Source organism: Sander lucioperca, chromosome 12, assembly GCF_008315115.2.
Source record: "Sander lucioperca isolate FBNREF2018 chromosome 12, SLUC_FBN_1.2, whole genome shotgun sequence".
Taxonomy (NCBI): Eukaryota; Metazoa; Chordata; class Actinopteri; order Perciformes; family Percidae; genus Sander; species Sander lucioperca.
In genome coordinates, this window is record NC_050184.1 from 981,562 (window position 1) to 1,002,027 (window position 20,466).

The window sequence follows — 20,466 nt, forward strand, 5'->3', positions numbered from 1 at the left end:
TTAGACTGAATCTAGCTGTCAGCTAGCGGTTAGCCGAATTAGCTGTTAGTTAAACTAACGTTAGCTTCCCGGTGGAGGCTAGCCATAGGCTAGCGTGGAACAGATCGTGCAGGTCGTATCCTCGGTAAAACAGTATTATCTTGCGCATGTGCAGAACGGATCGTGCAGGCAGAACGGATCGTGTACCGACAGACACGTTACTTATATACAGTCTATGGTTACAAATCGCACAGGGACATTGTTAGTTTTCTACTACGTAATTATGCGCATGCACAGAACGGATCTTACAGGCGGTACTGGCCAATAAATGCTATTGAAGGGCGGGTCTTGGCGTGGCGGGAGTAACTTCCGGGTCACGAAAAAAATACCAATGCAAAATTAAGGAATACGACTTATACACACGTATTTTAATTTCCGAGTTCCATCTACAAATACATCAAAGACAATCGGATAACGAGATTGTTTTTCGTTTTCCGTTTTTTAATATCAAAACAAAAAACGAATAATGGGTTGTTTTCCGTTTTTTGTTTTCCTATTTACTAATGGTAATTGGGAAACTGGCCGTTTTTCGTTTTTGTTTTTTTCCTTTCAAAACGAAAATCCGTTGGCCACCAAGTACACGGACCCATCTGCGTCGCCAATTCCTGTTTTGTCTCCAAAATGTGTATACGCATGGGTCAGAGTTTGCGTGGAGGACCACACATTCTCCCATCAAGTTTGTTTTTTATAAATCACAACCTTTGCGTGGGAAGTGGCGTACGCACATTTTCAGCCCCGTTTTGTGCGTACGCCACATTTATAAATGAGACCCCTGGACCTTACGTGCTAGTCTGGATCTTATGTGCTTATTCATGGGAATGGAACCTGGGTCCCTGCAATCTGACATAGGCGATTATGTATCCCGGTCCAAAATTCCTGTAGCTTATTCAACTCATTTGAGCCTCTTGTATTAAATAACAATTAAACTTAAAAATTAAATTAAAAATTAAACTTTAATAATGAAACACAAACAGACAGCAGCTGCATGATTCCTTATTTGTTATGTTGTTTAAGTTATGTTTTTTATGTTGATTATTTATTTTGGTTGTTTATAACAAATATTTTTTTGGCAGCCTACTCTCGTGTTCCAGGAGCCTAGGAGCCAGATTGTGATATGATTGTTAGCTGCTCATCCTTTACGGCTCATGAATTTTTTTAGATTTCTTTTGCAAAAAAATTGAGAGTAGATATAAAATTAGTTCCTTTTCTCCAGCTATGTCTATAATCTCTGCAGTGCAATATGCATATGCTGAATCCCAGTTAGTGTCTGTCCTTGCAACCCTTGCATTTTGAGACTTTCTCTTGAAACATTGTTTGAGCTGATGTCAGCTTCCCAACCAAACACCTGCTACTCAATCCCCTACCAGCTAAACTTTATAAAGATCTTTGGCCATATCTAGGACCTACAACACTGAATAAGTTGCATAAGTTAAAATTAGCCAATATTTATCCTTAAAAGAGACATCCCAACATGTTCAGAAACTTCCACATCTCAGGGACAATTTCATCCTTTTCTGACGCCTTGCTGCCAAGGAGCTTTTAGACTACCTCAGCTACCTCTACCAGGGATATGGATAAGTCTTCCCCCGAGTTCCTCAAAGTGCTATTTCGAATTACTGAACAATAGGAAAACAGAAATCTGTATAGGCCTATATAACTATATATGATAATTCTTCCACATTATCAGCTTAAGGATATTGTTGTTATTTCCTCAGGAAAAACTTCAGGCACCACCACAGAGTGTTTGACAAAGGTTGCAGTAAAGATTTAATACATTTACAACTTAACAAAAAAATCAAACATGCATTAGTAAAGTTAACTTTAACAGACTAAAACAGGACATTAATGCAACTATGATCAAATGTCTGTCATTAAAACCAATAACATTTTTTGGAGAAGGACTAAGATTAAAACTGAATCCAAATACCGTATTAACAATGTTTAACCTGTTGTTATTACCAGGGTTGGTCCAAGGGTTGGGCCGAACCGGCGGTCATATTTCAATTTTCAATGTCAGTTACAGTCATGGACGTATTATAACAGGTGACAGTATGGCCCTTAGCCTTGAGGTGGGCTGGCATGGCTCTCTCATCCGTAGACAGTGCAAAACGGAGCTCTGGCCTGAGTTGAAGATCTTTAGCAACATCAGATATGTGCGCTCTTCACAGGCACTCATGAAAGGCCACTCCATGCCAAAGTCCCGGCCTGAATTTTTATCCCATTATATCCCTGTTTATTACACTGAAAGGGCTAATACATTACGCCATAATGTTTTGTGATTAGTAGGTTAACTGGTCTTGTGCAATATGTGTTTAATTTTGTAAGTTACAGGCACCAATGTGTAGACAGTGAAGAAGCCTGGTTTGGTACACCAAGCTTACTCAACGATTAGCTAGTTTATTTAGTGCTTCAGTGGCCTTAGAACAGTGCTTCATTAGTTTTTTTGTTTCCTTGAAGTTGCTGTTCAAACTACTAGAATAAGTTCTGCATATTGTAGAACTTTATTAATTGGTAATACGTGACAGTGCATTAACGTGATGAAATGAATAACGGCACATTTTCTTTGCTTGTTATTTACTATTTGCTACACTCTCATAAATTACTTTTACTGCCCATGTGTGTTGCTGTCTCTCATTCACAGGCAGGATAGCATGACAGTTCATCACTGGTGCTTCTAGGATCTGAGGTCCTTTTTACTATAGGGCTTGTTTCCCAAGAGGTTATCCACCTCAGATACAATGGACAGTGATAACTTCGGAAGGACCTGTGGAATGAGAAGAGAGAAACCATTACTGTAATTTCTCAAACTATTTATTTACATCAACTGCCGAAAGAACCAGGCTTTTACTTAAGGCAGGTCTAAGTGTCACAAAGGTGTGACAAACAAACCATGTGTGTTTGCCAGTTTGGTTCAGGTTGTGCATACAGTATACTATGACACACTTTGTAGACTGTACTAAGTATCAAACCACATTTTATTTATCTATTGCTTATTGATAACTAAGCACCCAGTGATTGCATACCGTATACAAAGTGTGTTAATTTGATACACTTTGTGAACCATGCCCATGAATGCACCTTACACAAGAGCAAAACAACTTTCAAACTGTGGACAGACGATTTAGGAAAACAAGAATACATTGTAAGCAGGGTTCAAAATAAGCACCGTTTACCAGCCAAATGCTGGTGAAAAATGCAAGTGGCTGGTAGATTTGCTTCACTCACCAGCCAAAAAACCTGATAGCAATCTATTGAATGGCTGGTAATATTTGAACATTCACTAGCCATTTGGCTGGTGGATGAAAAAGTTAATTTTGAAGACTGATTGTAAGACAGACAGAGGTAGAAGCTGTAAAGATTTGCAGTGATCAGTCACCAAGAAATTGTAAAATCTCTGCACACCTTTACGTGGGTGTCAGAAGAAAGCATGAGTTGAATAAAACTGAAAAACCTCCCAACACACTGTTGGTAGAGAGCCGTACATGAAACCAGAACATCCGGGTGGTGTTCAATATTTAGAAGCTTTCAATAAACAAATTTCCCGTAACCTTATACTTTCGTTGGTTAAACCTCACAGCTCAACAGAAGAGGTCAGTCCTTTGGCGAGTCGAGGGGACGAGGTTAGTTGACGAGGTTAGTTTACACATCTCTATGATAGCAGTAGGGCAGGGAGTGGATTTGGTTTGGAACAATGGACTGTAAAAGTAATGGACGAAGCTTCCGGGCCTGAAAAATTAAGCGAATCCGGAAGTGCCTTAATGCGGCATTCTATCTAATTTCCAACAGGGGGCGACTCCACCGGCTCCAAAAAAAAGTCAGTTTCTATAGAAACTGACTTCTATAGAATTTCTCACTTGATTTATTACCTCAGTAAACACTTTAATAATGAGTTTATGGTCTCAATCTCTAGTACAAAGTCTTCTTTCATACAGCATAATGTTCATTTTGTAAATTATGGTCCCATTTATTTTAAAATAGATGATAAAGCAGGGGATGCTTTAGAGGTGTCACTACCATATTGTTGCATGTTATTATATTGCATTATTGGTCTGTTTTCTTTTCTGTTGTTCAGTCTCAAGACTGTACCATGTAGTGTTGGCTGTGGTTATGTAACTATTAACATGAAGTGCTTCCACCTGCTGCCTGTATGCTTTCTGACCTGTATTGCTCTGATATTCTCCATCAGCTGGTCAGTTCTGGAAGCTCCCAGCAGGACAGAGTTCACCCCCTCGTTCCTCAGGCACCATGCTGTGGGAATTTGCAGCACATGAAAAAAAGGTGCATTTTTTAATTTAACAGCCATTATTGCGTGGAGGCAAAGAGTCAAGTCATTTGGACTACAACACGGGCTAGGATATTACAACATGTTGTATGGTGGACTCATATGTGCCAGTTAAGGGATGTGTTTTGTATAATTCCCTATTGCTCAATTTGTGAGCAGTTCTTTGAAACTTTGTATTCTAGTACCTAGTACCTAGCTATCTTTTAATAATAACTGGGCAAGAAATAAGCCTTTCCTGTGTTTGCAAAGAAAAAAGTCTGTTTGATACCATATTTCCTCAAAAAGTGACTGGGCCTTTAGTTACTTCATTGCGGATGGTAAGATACCTTTACTTAAAGCAGGCTTGTATTAGAGGCAGGTCTTTATTTATAAGTTCCTCTGTTTGATAAATATATTTTAGCACAAAGCCTTGTTTTGATCTACTCCCATTTTCCCTATAACAATTACTGCATTACACTGTTAATACAAACTCTTGTATCTGCTTCTATTTAAAAGCCCTGTAGCGTTTCAGTGCAAAGAAACCCTTTATTTCTTAAATGAGAAATCTGGCGCAAAATTAACCTAGGGGTTAATAACACGTGTACCGAGTCGACCGTTCTCTGGGATATGTTTTCATGCTAATCGAATGTGACAAGTTTTATCGCAAACCGCTAATTAGCTTATAAAGCTAGTCGCTGGGGCACTGGTAAAGTAACAAGAATTTTTTAGAATTTGTATACCACTAACAAGGCTCAAAATAGCACCAAACTTCCACAGTAGCATAATGAGGGTCCGTACATGTAAACCGAAGCATTGAGAACTTTGTTAGTGTACAGACAGTTTATTAAAAAGATAGTTTATAAAGACAGTACCGTTCATATATACATGCGCCATCTTGGGAAAACAGTCATGACCAGTCGAACGACGAACACCGTGCAACCAGTAACATAGCTCAAGCACGGCGTTTGTCGTTCGACTGGTCATGACTGTTTTCCCAAGATGGCGCATGAACGGTACTGTCTTTATAAACTATCTTTTTATATAGTATGATTATATTGTTTAACTAATAAATTAAAAGCGATACATTATGCTTAGTTGCCATGCACATAATATACAGCCACCCGGGAGTTTATCCACCCTTATTTTTAGAGTGCCTTTGGACTCTGACTTGATTGACTCTGACTCAACTGGACCTGGTCTTGGACTTGACACGGATAGGATTAAGTTGGTATTGACTACAGCCCTGCCTGCATGTATCGTGAATGGCAGATGTGGTTTTCTGTGTTTTTTTTAATTCATGTCTAATAAAAGAAATACTGTAAAATACATATCTATAAAACTGCTCTAGTTGCAGGTTACCACAATACATGGGAATTTAAAGATGGCATCTTGGAAAATAAGCATAAAGTTAATCTTGGATAGAATTAGATGTAATGAAGTGATAACCAAATTCAATAAAGCTATCCTGACAGAGACAGAAATATCAGGTATTCCAGAAGAAAAAAAACATGGACACCTACAGAGTAGGATATGGTGGACATATAGACAGAACAAAAAATTACAGTTTTGTTTTACCAATAGCCAGTTGGGGCAGAGTGCAGCCTAGGTGCTCAGCAATTGCCTTCAACTCTTTTAGCTTCACCTGCTGACGGCTCCCTTCCTCACTCAGGATCTTGTCCTTCATCCACTGATAACCCTGTTGCAGACAACACAATACAGAGCTCAGGGCAAGACAAGGATTCTGGTAGTCAGTGGTGGAGGAAGTACTGAATCTCAGTACTTAAGTAAAAGTACAAATAACCAGAGATATATTTACTTTAGTAAAAGTACAACAATGAAAACCCTACTTAAGTAAAAGTAAAAAGTACCTGATTTTAAATGTACTTTAAGTATTAAAAGTAAAAGTACTTGCATAACGATTTATTCTCTTAATGTCTATATTCTAATAAAAAAAAACTGTATGGGCTGTGGCATTTTAATTAAGTTAGTTTTAGGTTAATGTAATTGTGCTTACCATCTGTGGCCCAGTTTACATTCTGAGTTACAATCCTGGGTATCTATCAGGGTGATCTGCATGAAGCTCGACTTTGCATTATTTCCCACGGGGCAGTGAATGATGCACATATTTATTTAGCGAGAACACGCAGGCTTGCAGTAACAGCAGTAACAGGAGCAGTGGTAGTACCAGGAGCGGTACGCGCCTGGCCAATAAACGCTATTGAAGGGCGGATATTGGCGTGGGCATAGTGGGATTCGTAATATCGCGAGCGGCACCGGGAGCTGGACGGCTGCTGCTGAAGGCTTCCCTGCGGACTGCAAAAGGGGGAAAACTGATCTGAAATGTAACAAAAATGTAACGGAACGTTGTAGAAATGTAGTGGAGTAGAAAGTATAGATAATTGCTGCAAAATGTAACAAAGTAAAAGTCAAAAGTATGCACTAGTGATTAAAGGACAATTCTGGCGCAAAACGAACCTAGGGGTTAATAACGGATGTGTACCCACTCTGTCGTTCTCTGGGACATGTTTTCATGCTAACTGATTGTGTTTGTAGCTTGAACGAAGCTAGCGCGGACCGCTGGTTAGCTTACAACGCTAGTATTCGGGGCACAGGGAAAGTAAAAACAAATTGCTATTTATACCACTAAAAAGGCTCAAAATAGCTCAAAGCATTGAGAACTTTGTAAGTGTACCGACAGTTTATTGAACGAAGAGCTGCGGGAGCTCCATGAAAGGGCTACGAGAGAGAGAGAGCTATGCCGCAACAGAGCCTCGTACTTCGGGAAACCAGTCATGACTTACAGCTGGCAATGCCAACTAAAATCATAAGCAATTTGCACAATATATCTGAAATAATCGCACCGATGTAAAACATAACTTGTCTAGTTTACTTACTTAGTGGATAACTGTCCATCTTGTCCCTCCGGTCTGGGTCGCCGTCTCCAATTTATTTTCGGGCCATGGAAAAAAGTTTCCCTGTTTATCACAGAGGGGGAATCTTCAGACTGTACAAAACACTGCGTCTCTTGGGAGTTGCGACGCAACACAGATACTCCTGTTCGGTGGCCATAGCTTCACAATGTCACACCACCAGTTTCCCGAAGTATGAGGCTCTGTTGCGGCATCTCTCTCGTAGCCCTTTCACGGAGCTCCTGCAGCTCTTCGTTCAATAAACTGTCGGTACACTTATAAAGTTCTCAATGCTTCGGTTAACATGTAGGGACCCTCACTATACTACCGTTGAAGTTTGGTGATATTTTGAGCCTTTTTAGTGGTATAAATAGCGATTTATTTTTACTTTCCCTGTGCCCCGAATACTAGCGTTGTAAGCTAACCAGTGGTCCGCGCTAGCTTCATTCAAGCTACAAACAGAATCAATTAGCATGAAAACATGTCCCAGAGAACGACAGACTGGGTAGACATCCGTTATTAACCCCTAGGTTCGTTTTGTGCCGGAATTGCCCTTTAAGTAAAGTACAGATACGTGAAAAATGTACTTAAGTACAGTAACGAAGTATTTGTACTTCGTTACATTCCACCACTGCTGGTAGTTTACCCAACCCTGAATGCCACAAAGATGACTTTTTTTTGTTCGTATTTAGATTAAGCTGTCTTTGTCACAGGAGGAAACTGATACCTAACATAACTACAGTTCTTGCACCAGAAACTACTTAAGAGACTCTTGCCCTTAATTGGTTTAAACCATTTGACTGCTTTGAAATGATCATCTCAGTGTTTCCCATACATAGTTTCTACTTTGGCGCAGTGCCCAGGTAGATTGAGACCCGCCCAGGTAGATAAAAACTGAATTACATTTTCTTTTCCAATCAACGATGTATTTTTTACAGCGCACAAGACCAGTGGCCTCTAGCCCCTCCCCCTTGTGAAGTCTCGCGCCGCGTGCATGACAGCGTCAACGCTTCACAATCACTTCAGGCTCAGAGGCTGTTAGTAGTAACTTGCTGCTCGTGGTCTAGTGTGGGATTAACTATAGCCAACTGATAAACTTTAGAAATGCCACGGCCACACTGTAAAGGCTCCCCGAACGTCATTTGTCAGAGTCTGGTTGTTCGAGTCTCCTCCCCTCCATAGCTTTATAATGGAGTAAACAGGAGCTGACCGGAGCTAATCACTAAACAGTGCTAATCGTTGCTAACCGAGCCTTTAGTTCATCTCCGTGCCTGTACCCATTAACTGTATTTATGGACTTGAGCCCGAATAAAACCTGAAATTTTATTAAGTTGGCTGTAAAGTTTTGAAATTCAACTCAGAGTTGTTTGAATGACATAAATATGTTCAGATGAGATCTAATGAATACAACACAGACATGTAGGCCTATTTGAAAATGCATGTTTTGTTTAAAGATCACCAAAGAAAAAACACTGGTGGAAGAAGTATACAGATCCTTTACTTCATTAAAAGTACGAATACCATACTGTAAAAAGACTCTGTTACAGTAAAAGTCCTGCATTGAAAATATTACTTAGGTAAAAGTATCTAAGTATCATCAGGGCAAACATTTGGACTTAAGTACAGTACTACTAAATGTACATAGTTACATTCCAACACTGGTGTTATGTTTGTACAAATGTAACTAATTCTTTGTGTGAATGATGTACAGCCAAAATTCTTATTTTCCTGCATTGTATAGTATTGTATGTCTCATATATACATGTGACCTTTAGGAAAATATTGAATTATCTGATTCAATGTTTTTCTATTTTTTTAAATAAATTATCAAATAAATCAAACTTATGTTTTTCCTTTTTTTATGTTTTATTCATTATAACTTTGTAACTATGAATATAAATACATGCAGGAGCTATTCCTACTTCTGGCCATGGTTATGCTTTTTAATTTGAGATGCCAGACTTGCAGATAGAGTGAAAAATGAGCTCACAGTGAGTAATAATGTCACAGGAACAAAAACACTATAATATTTGGGCTCCGGGTAATCAGGTATTTTATCTGCTGAACAATAACATTTGACAAACCAACCAGATTTAATTGAAAAAGCACATCATAGCTACACTTCATCTGTATCAGCTTTTAGTCTGATTTGTTTAATATGTAAGTAGTTATTTCTTTCTAAATGATCTGTTAATGTTATGTAGTCATTGTTTTCATTGTTTGTTTGACTAGTTTTTACTGAACTCAGCCATTACACGCCACGTCGTCACATTCTGCACCACCCACCACCACAAGTAAATTCTCAACCTGTGGGAAACACTGCATCTTCATAAATGGTCAGAGAGATGGCACACAATAGAATGACAATGAGAAGTGGGAAAAGTAGGAGTGTTACCTTAAGCGAGGCACGTGAAAAAGAGGGGATCCCACTGTTATACTTCCCTGAGATGATCCCACAGGCCAGTGGAGACCATGTCATAGCTCCAATGCCTGCATGCCCAAAACAGGTCTTGTAATCGACCAAATCACAGACAGCTAATTTGTGCTGTGTTGTTCAATGCCTTGTTTATTTACAGTTTCTTGTAGTTTTACAATATGAGGGACTAGGGAGGCTAGGATTAGCATCAGGATTCAAACTAATACAGTTAAAGTTTTATCTTAAAGAATCCAATGGCAGCCCAACATTACTAATATCCCAACCATTTGCATGGCTGATTCAATGTCTTACAAAAAAAACAAGATACATAATTAAACTTAATACAAATGAAAAAAAGTGACTTCTTCATAATCTGTCTTAATAATTATGAATACATATTTATTAAGACAGATTTTCCTTATTATGACTATGGCAGCTGCTTACCTATCTTGTGGAACAGTTCAGGCAGTTGCACTTCAACCTTCTCCCTTTGAAACATGTGGTACTCTGCCTGTTCGCAGATTGGTGGGATCTGGTTGAACTGTCGCGCCATCGAGTATGCCTCCTACAGCAAAAAGAGGGACATTTTTGACCTGATCCAGTCCAGACCTAATGTGCATAGATTAATTTTTAAAAAGAGCAACCTGATCTGTAATAGACTCAAGGATAATCAAAAAAATAATAATTTGGTGCACCCGAAAAGATCCAGACAGATGGAAAACACCAATACTGGCATCACTTGACCTGTTTAGACTCAATAATTTGGCCCTGACACCAACAAAGTAGTGGTGGGTGGATAGATCCAAATATCGATAACATTGATACCAACGTTGGTATTGATATTGATCAATACCAGTGTAATGAGATCGATACTTTAGTTTCAGTTTCTCTCCAGTATCCACTGCTGCGGTTTCATCAAAGAGGCGACCTGGCTGTCTGTCTGTGTAAGTCCAGTCACAGCGCAGAGCAGGTACACTTTGCTCCTTGTGATTTGATGTTGTACCGTCACGTGACTCAGCGGCACCTGGGACCTGTTTCAGGAAGGAGGTTTAACAAACTCTGAGTCTAACCCTGATCTCTAAGTTGATTTACCCTGAGATGGGAACCTCTGAGTTTTCGGTTCCAGAACAGCTGATTTGAGTTGGTTCAATCAACTCAGAGTTAAGCGCGTACACCAATACAATAAAAAGGCAGCATGAATGGAGCCATGATACTACGATTCACCATGGCAACAACCACAAACAAATCGGTCGGCATACTGTATCCCTCTGGAACTGGAACTACTCATGCGCACATACAGCGAGTTTGAATATATATTTTGTTAAAAAAAGCAACACGGCTGCTGCTGCAAAATAATGAGAATTGGTGTGGGAGAAAATTGCTGCTCGAGTCAATGCGTAAGCTCTAATATAGTGTATTAATTTCATATTTAATCACAGGTAACCTATAATATTACTGGTGAAAACTGGAATGGTATAGGCCTACACCTATAATTTCATTTAGGTGCAATCCTGCGGGTAAAAAAGTAAGATACTACTAATCCCATTCTGAGGTTGCAGCACCATGTCATTAACAGAATTATAATTTATAATCATTTAATTATTTTTAATGGCTCTCACTGGTTTGTGTCCAGGGAACACTACAAAAACATCTGAAAAATGTTTCAGAGCGAGCATTGGCGATTTTAGACCCTCTTTAGGGTGACTCAAGCCCCCCTAAATTTAATCTCAGCCCCCCTAAAAATTCAATTTTTTTTTCAATCAAAAAAAAAGTGCTTCAAGTTAAAGTTTACAAACTTGTCTGTTAGAGTTTGCGAACTTGTCTGTTAATGACAGAAGACAAACAATTACAGGTTCAAAGGGCTTGAAAAAGGTACAATATCCTGTGTCGCTGTCGCCAATGCTTGCACCTCTAACCCAATCAAGGAAAGGGTTAACAGAAACGTAGTGTTGGCCTTGGATTGGAGGTGGTTGTACCAGACAGAGTGTCGCTCTATCTAATCTGTCAGAGGGAGAGCAGGAGTACTGTTGTGAAGTTTAACGTTGGTAGTCCCCAGAGAAGAAGTTGGTAATTTCATGCTGCAGATTAGAACCCACATTGAAACATAAGCAACTAAAATTGCTGAATATTAGAACATTGTGTCAAATTGGTTTTTTGCAAGGCACTGTATCCGTGTCACATTCTCATTAGGGGCTGCGATATAATATATAATAATATATATATAAATAGTAATACAACTTTTTCATCAACGGGATCGTCGACAAAAGGACATGCCATGTTCGGGAAAAAAACGTTTTCTAATCTGCCTAACATAGTTAATAAACCAACACATTTTTTTATTTATGCAGACGACAACACTGCGCTAAAATGCGCCTGATACAGACTGAATGAGAAAATGAAAGAGCGCTGTGTCAGAGGGAGAAGACTGAGAGAAAATCAAAGTTTATTGAAGAAAACCTGCTCCCGACCAGATTAGGTTCACAGACTCAGTTACCATAGTAACGGACTATGAGGTTAAGTTACATCTCTTTCTGAAACGGGCTGGAGTAACCCCTCCTTCTCAGGTTTAAATAACCTCCCTTTCTGAAACAGAAAAACTCAGAGTTTTCACTAAACCTGCTTTCTGAAACGGGCCCCAGACAAACAAGCAAGCAAGCAGTCAGGCCCGGTGGCCAGCAGCACACACACACAGACACACAAGCAGGAGAGAGACAGAGCAGAAGAATGGCAGAGAGGAAGAAGAGCACTGTGTGGCTATATTTTCAGGCCAAAAATTAAACGACGGCAAGCTGTATAATTTGTAAAAAGGCTGTAAGATACAGTGTTAACACAACAAATGTATACAACCATATGAAAATTCTGTCCTAGGTTTTAACTTATTAAAAATCCAAAAAAGGAAAAATCACAAAACCAGTTAAAGGTCATAAAAATTCATTCAGATTTAGCAATTAGATTCATCGACATTATTAAAAAGTATCGGTATGGCATCGTATTGTATTGGTATTGGCGATACTGGCCCTGTATCGGATTGATACCAAATTTTGCAGTATCGCACACCACTGTGGCACTGTGGTCAATCAAATGGACCAATGAATGCATTTTCATATTTTGAGACTTGTCGGTGAACTCACCATGATCTCCATGGAGGTCCATCGTGATGTCCCCCAATACATGGCCATCCCCTGGTTGATCACATGGGTCATTGCCCTCACCGTCTCTACCAAAACAGCCCACATTAGTTAAGTAACAAAGTTTCAGCAATCATCAGAAAACAGCAAGGAGGAAAAAAGGGGCCAGCTTAAATGAAAAGAAGAAGCAATAGCATAAAAACTGTACTGGCTTATATGTTCTTTATGTACGTTTTGGGTCCAGTATACGGTTGATGGATCAATCTTTACTGGAAAAAGCTGGAGACACGTTTTTGAGTTACGTTTCATTTTTATTGTGTGTAATAGAAAAAAAGTATAGTATAAAAGTAAAAGTAGTATAATAACGTGTTGGAACAATTCAGTCAGAGGTTAGAAAGACAATACTGGGCGAGGGTTTATGGCATGAGCCATACGGTACACTAATAAGACGTAATAAGCCATAATTTGTATCAAATTAGATATAGATATGGAGCTCAGCGCAAATTCTTTCAGGAAGACTATTAAATAACTTCAATCACCACTATCTCTTCCTAAAACTATTCAGCTGTTAAGAGGCGTTCACTTTTCAGTAAACCAACCAAAATTGGCCATGATCCAATCATAGCATGACATCCTGCTTTAAATGTCTTCTCTCCTTGCTATCAGCTGTCTTTTCAGGCAAACGTGCAACTACTCATTGGACGGCTAATGGCACTAGTTTTCTTTCTATGTTACTTTTGGCTCTTCGTGCTTATCATGTCGGACTCCGACTTTGATCCGGCGGAGGGACCGGGTTCAGGAAGCTGCTTGTCTCCGGCGGCTACTGCAGGCTCTCTGGACAGCATTCGCAGGAGCTCTCGCCTGGCTACGCTGCACGGCTCCTGTTCAGATGGGACGGAGATGTTCCTCTTGCAGCTCCAGGATCATGGCATCACACCGGCTCCAGGTTTACCTTCTCCCAAGCTCTGCGAGCTGGCTGCCCAGGCCTGGTGTGTCTCGCCGGTTCCCTCGCCTTTCATTCCTGTGGCTGCTCATGGTCGTAAGCAGACCAAGAAGGCGGATCCCCTCCCAGCGCCCCGCTGAAGACACGTGGTGCGTGTTCTCTCAGCCGTGCGGCTACTACAGCTGTTCTGGGGGGTTCCTTGGACACGAGCCTCATCCTTGCTTCTCTGCAGTCTCTGGCCAGTTCAATGCAGTCCATGGATGCACGGCTGCAAGCCGTTGAAAGCAATTCTGCTTCCGCCGGTTCAGCGACCGTCAGTACCACGCTAGCATCTATGTCGCTGCCGCCGCCCTGCCTGCCCCAGCAGAAACCAGCTATTCCCTGGCCACCGCTGCCTCAGGCTTCCAAACCTCCTATTTGCAATAACTTTAATGACAATGTTTGTACCTTCCCCCATTGCATTTTTCTCCACATCTGCAGCGATTGCCGAGATGCTCATCCCTGGTCAGTCTGCCATCGGCGCCTTGTTCCGTCCCAGGCTGCTCGGCGGCCGTCTTGACGCGGCTCAAAGACATTTTGACAGTTCATCCTTCCACTCCATTAAATCTGCATACATTAGCATTTGAATTGTCTTCCCATCCTAATTCTGTTTTTGTGGATCACCTTCTCACAGGGCTTTCCCAAGGTTTTTGGGTGGGCGTGCTCACAGCTCCAAATGTTACGTTTGTGGCAAAAAATCTTTCCGCAGTTTCCGACCCCGACACCGTTTCCCGGTTGCTGGCGTCGGAGGTTGATAAGGGCTATGTCATCGGGCCGTTCAGCTCGTCTCCGTTTTCATTGTTTTGCATCAGTCCAATAGGTGTTGCTACTAGGAAATATTCTGTAAAAAGCGCCTGATTTTTTTGTCCGCGCCGCACAACGGGCCTGTTGCTTGCATTAATAGCCTCATTCCACCTGTCCCCTTTTCTCTGCACTATGCTACTGTCGACAATGCTATCAAAATGATTAAGTTGGCAGGGGTTGGCGCTTGGCTCTCCAAGGCGGACATCGCTGATGCATTTAAGATCGTTCCCATTCATCCTTCTCAGTGGCCTCTTTTCGGCGTTAGGTGGGATTCCAAATTCTATTTCGGAGTGCGTTTGACCTTCGGCTGCAGGATCAGCCCGTGTATTTTTAATCATATCTCCGAGGCGCTTTGCTGGATCCTGCTTAACAGGGTGAGGATGTCTTCATCTGCTGGATGATTTTCTTCTCATAGACCCTCCTCACGATAGCACTGGCTCGTCATTGGGCAAACTGAGGTGTTGTTTTCGTTCCCTCGGCGTTCCTCTGTCAGAGGAGAAAACTATTGGTCCTGCCACACGCCTTGACTTTCTCAGCATCACACTCGATTCTGTCGGCATGGCTCTCCCGCTTGACAAATTGCAGCGCATTCGAGAAATCGTTGCATCTTTTTCATCTGCTGTTGAAGTAACTAAACGCCAGTTACTCTCCCTTCTCGGGCATCTTAACTTCTCCATGCCCTCAAGGGTGCTCTTTCATTTCCCGGTTACTGGATACGGCATCCTCTGTTCCCCTTCTGCATGATTTTGTGTATCTCGATGACGGCTGCCGCTCCGATCTGCGTTTCTGGTCTCACCTTCTCAAGCATTGGAATGGCATTACCTTCTTTTATGAAGAGCTGGTGCATTCCTCCGACTCAATGCAGCTTTTTACGGACGCTGCCCCTTCCGCGGGTTTTCGTTTTTTTTTCCAAGGCCAGTGGTTCGCAGGCCACTGGCCTCCCAATTTCTTCCAGTTCGATTCTTCAGCCCTGCACGAGATTTACCCCATTGCTGTAGCCTGTCACGTCTGGGGCCATCATTGGAAATGTAAACGCATCACAGTTATGTGATAATCAAGCAGTTGTCAGCATCATTAATAGAGGGCGCTCTTTGTGTGAAAATATAACTTTCATGAGAAGCATCACATGGTCTGCTGTCATGCAAAATTTCATCATCACTGCCTGTCACGTCTCCGGTCATTTCAATAACGTGGCTGACGCTCTGTCTCGTTTTCAATTTCAGACCTTTCGGAGCCTCTGCCCTGCAGCCAGCCCCATACCTGTAACTCTTCCCTCTCTTCAAGAGCTAGCTCTGCACTAAATCTAAATCCCCTTCAGTGTTATTTAGACTCCTCTAGGATATATATGAGAAAGGGTTTAGCTGCTTCCACTCTAAAAACTCATGATTTTGCTCGGCATACATTCTCTTTTTTTTGTGTATCTATTGGTGTACCTCTCAAACCCGATTCTCATAAGCAGTATTTGTGCATTTATTTGTTATTGTACCAATACTCGCCATTTTAAACTGCAGTATACTCGCGGGATTATTGCTGGTATACAGTTTAACATCAAGTGTTACAATCCATCTTTTCTGAGCCTCTTTTCTAATCAGGCTATTAAACTGCTTTTGAAAGCTATCTCAAAAACTCTTTTTTTCCTGGACCTCAGGCAGCCGATTACACTCGGCATTTTGCATAAATTGGTGTTGACTCTTAGAGCAGGTGTTTTTTCTTCATACATTGATACCCTACTGGAGTACGTATTTTTGTTAGCTTTTTTGCTTTTCTCAGATGTGGCAAATTTACTACCCCCTCAAAATCTTTCAATCCCGATAGAGATATCACCTTCACCGATCTGGCCTTTCATTCTCATCATTAGTGTTTAAAACTTAAGCATTCTAAGCGCGTGGTGCTTGTTCTGTCATTGTTTCCCGCACAGACACACTTTTTTGCCCTTTCAAATCCATGATGAAATACCTTATGCTAAGGCCTCATACTGGCTCCCTCGCACCTTTGTTTCTTGCTCCCGGGGAATTTCCCCTGTCAAAAGGTTGGTTTAGCCATCATTTGAAGATAGTTCTTATCAAGTCTAACATTTCACCTCAACATTATTCGGGCCATTCCTTCAGGATAGGGGCTGCTACTACTGCGGCGATTCAAGGTATATCTCGTACTTCACTGCAAAAACTGGGTCGCTGGTCATCCTCTGCGTACTCATCCTACATTCGTCCCGACGTCAACGATGTCCTCGCAAACCAAAGATCCCTAAAGCCGTAATTTTCGGTAAGCGTGCATATAACTGGTGGTGGTCTGGGAGTTTACCTGCTCAGTTTGCATTTTATCGTTCTATCTATGGTATTTATGCTGCTTTAGTGTGCAGGCCAGAATTGCTAATACCGGCCGCTGCGCCGAAGAAAGTAATACCGGCTGCTGCGCCAAAGAAGTTAATACCGGCGCTGCGCCGATGAAATTAATACCGGCTGTTGCGCAGAACAATTAATACCACCTGCTGCGCCGAAGACATTAATATTGGCCGCTATCAGCTGTCTTTTCAGGCAAACGTGCAACCCTCCTCCTCCCCTTCCACCTCTGGTCATCGTCAACCACGGCAACCTGAGTCCCTTTCCGGCAGACAGCTCCTTCGTTCGGTCTCCAGGTTCCTTCTCCACCATCACCAGTGTTTAGGCTCCATCGGGGGGAATGTCTGGCTTCTCTACCCCTTTAAAATATTTTTAACGATGGAGTCTAATCCCCAAAGACTGTACATTTCATATTATGCTTATGTACAATAAATCTTTGCATATCTGCAACGAAGTCTCTCCTGATTGAAATAATGTGGTCTTTATTAGACAGTCAACAAACACAGTTATAAGACACCATATTCCTATTTTATGCTGTATTTGGAAACGGCATATAATGTCATATTAGACCCAAATTATACTATACTTAGACACTAATTTTTAATTATAAAGAATTCACAACTTTATGTTCGGAGACCATTTTTTTGGGGGCATTTCAGCCTTTAATGGAAAGAACAGCTAGATATGAAAGAGGGGAGAGAGAGGGATTACATGCAGGAAAATCATCTCAGGTCGGACTCGAAGGCATACACCTCTACATATGTGCGCCCGCTCTACCCACTGAGCCAACCCAGCCACATGTTCGAAGACTTTTATTTTGAAATTAAGGCGCATTTACTTCCGTATCATTCGCTAGCGCAGTTAGGATTTCCACTCATCCTGTGTTTCTGTGCAGAATTTACTGATTGTAAGTAATAATACTACATCATGTAGCACAATAACTAGATTATTTGTATTTCCTTACATTACAATGTTTAGTCGATGTTAAGCGTATTCATTCATGTTGTTACTAAGCTAACGTTAATGTTACCTGGCTAACCTAGCTAGCTTGCTCTGTAAATTCATTTTGTGCTGTGAACGTTTCACCCAAAAGGAATGCAGATATCATTTACAGTCTTTAAATGCTTTAATTAATGTTGTAATGCTGTGACAACTCAGATATTAACATAACGTTACCATTAGGCCAATTTGTATTTCTTGTGTTTTATTACAAAAACTGTAACATTCATAATATTTACCCCTATGCTGTACCGTTTGTAACATTAACGTTACTGTTTGTAATGTTAATACTTACAGTCTTCAAGAAAAAAAAGGCTAAAAACACTCTGTGCTCTCTTCACAGGCAAACGACGAACAGCCCAGTGAAAGACCAGACAAGGCAAACTGCACTAGGCCATACACAAAACTGTATCAATCAATCAATAAATAATTACATTTGTTAAAATACCACGTGTTTATTTTACCTGTGTGCTAATATATGGAAATCTGTGCACCAATCAGCCATTTACGTTGTAATGTGTCACTAATTACCTTTTAAGAAAGTCTAATAAGATCTAACAAGATCTGACAGAGGGAAACAAGGATGGATCCCACTTTATATTACGGTACGGTTTTGTTTTAATTTGTTACAAATTACCTTCTAATAAATACCACTGGACTCTGCAGAGCATCCAGGCTATGAGGGACTGTGTGAAGTGAAATGAAGTGACCGGAGGTGACTCGATGTGGGTTTGACATTTACTAACGATAGTTTTCTTCCAATAAGCAACAAATGACACTAAAAGGCAATGCCGATTTTTGGTTCTCACAATTATCAACAATTATTAATTTCCTAATTTGGATTATATATCTGATATCAATTTATGAACATCTGAAAATACATTGTTCACCCTACTGTTCTTAGGGGCAGAGGAGAGGTTGCTGGAAGGAGTTTTTTAAACTTTTGCAATCTTCAGACGTCTTTGGTTTGCCACGTGGCATATCTTTCTCTCTTGGCTCAGGAGGTCATCTTTATATTAATGTACATTTTATTTGCATAATTAGTTTTATCCTGGTCTCACTGTATGACTCAAGTCTTTGGAAGAGCCAGAATTGCTGGCAATTAGACAATTAACAATTGATTAGGTCCATTACTCCATTAGGCCCTTAAGCCCAGAAGACTCTGAACTTTACACCATGGGATCGTGTACACGGTATCCTTTCCCAAGTCCTTGCTGTCGTACATTGATAATGATAAAAGTGTGTCTTGACTAGTGGATAACTGCAGTGGATACTGTGTCATTAGTTTTAACGTTACTTACTACTACTTACTCGTTGGTGTTTATTCGGGGTGGCGTAGGAAGCATTAGCACAGAACACACTAGAGATGTAAAAATATTTTTGCTTCATTATAAAACTGTGGCCGGACCAGACACTGAGTAGTGACAACTTCATGAGCTTCTTCAATGATAAAATTCTAACGGTTTATCTTTAAACGCAGGACCGCTAGAAACAGCTTTAAGACCTGACATATGCTTAGACAGCTTTTCTCTTATTGAACTTCACCAATTAACGCAAAATATTTCTAAAGCTAAGCCATCTACCTGTCTCTTAGACCCCATCCCAACTAGGCTACTTAAAGACGCTTTACCCTTAGTTAACACTTTGTTACTAGATATGATCAGTATGTCTCTATTAACAGGTCATGTAGCCTACCACAGTCATTTAAAGTAGCTGTGATAAAACCTCTTCTTTAAAAACCCACTCTTGAACCTGAGGTCTTAGCCTAGGCTATAGTTATAGACCTATATCTAATCTCCCCTTTCTCTCCAAGATCCTTGAGAAGGTAGTTGCTAATCAGTTATGTAACTTTCTACTTAACAATAGTTTATTTTAGGGTTTTCAGTCAGGATTTAGAGTGCATCATAGCACAGAGACAGCAATGGTGAAAATTACAAATGACCTAACTGCTTCAGACAAAGGCCTTGTCTCCGTACTTGTCTTACTAGATCTTAGTGCTGCATTTGACACTATTGACCATGGCATCCTGTTGTAACAGGAGACTGGAACATTTAGTTGACATTTAAGGAATCGCACTAAGCTCGTTTAAGTCCCATTTATCTCAGTTTGTTAATGTTAACGATGAGGCACGCTAAAGTTAGCTATGGCGTTCCACAAGGCTCAGTGCTTGGACCAATTCTATTCACCTTATATATGCTTCCTCTAGGCAATATTATTAGGAAACACTCCATTAACTTTCGCTGTTATGCGGATGATACCCAATTATACCTATCAATCAAGCCAGGCGAAACCAGTCAGTTAGTTAAACTTCAAGCATGCATTAAGGACATAAAATCCTGGATGACCTACAATTTCCTGATGTTATTATGCTGAGCCCTAAACACCTCCAAACCTCATTATCCAAAGATATAGCTACTCTGGATAGCATTGCCGTGGCCTCCACAGCACTACTGTCAAAAATCTTGGGAGTTACTTTTGATCAGGATATATCCTTTAACGCCCACTTAAAACAATTCTCAAGAATAGCCTTTTTTCATCTGCGTAACATTGCCAAAATTAGGCACATCCTGTCTCAAAACGATGCTGAAA

The 20,466-nt window shown here is 40.7% G+C and overlaps 1 protein-coding gene across 1 annotated transcript in view; it reads right to left on the bottom strand.

The window, feature by feature from the left end:
* Positions 1-1,780: 1,780 nt before the first annotated feature.
* The window catches only part of LOC116067645 (voltage-gated potassium channel subunit beta-2-like), a 140,096-nt gene continuing 121,410 nt past the window's right edge, over positions 1,781-20,466 (bottom strand). The window contains exons 10-15 of the mRNA XM_036008046.1: positions 12,757-12,842; positions 10,070-10,190; positions 9,605-9,699; positions 5,876-5,996; positions 4,199-4,287; positions 1,781-2,803 (exon numbers count right to left, since the gene is read on the bottom strand). Of these exons, the coding sequence (XP_035863939.1) occupies positions 2,714-2,803; positions 4,199-4,287; positions 5,876-5,996; positions 9,605-9,699; positions 10,070-10,190; positions 12,757-12,842 (602 nt within the window). The 3' untranslated portion in view covers positions 1,781-2,713. The remainder of the gene's footprint in view (positions 2,804-4,198; positions 4,288-5,875; positions 5,997-9,604; positions 9,700-10,069; positions 10,191-12,756; positions 12,843-20,466) is intronic.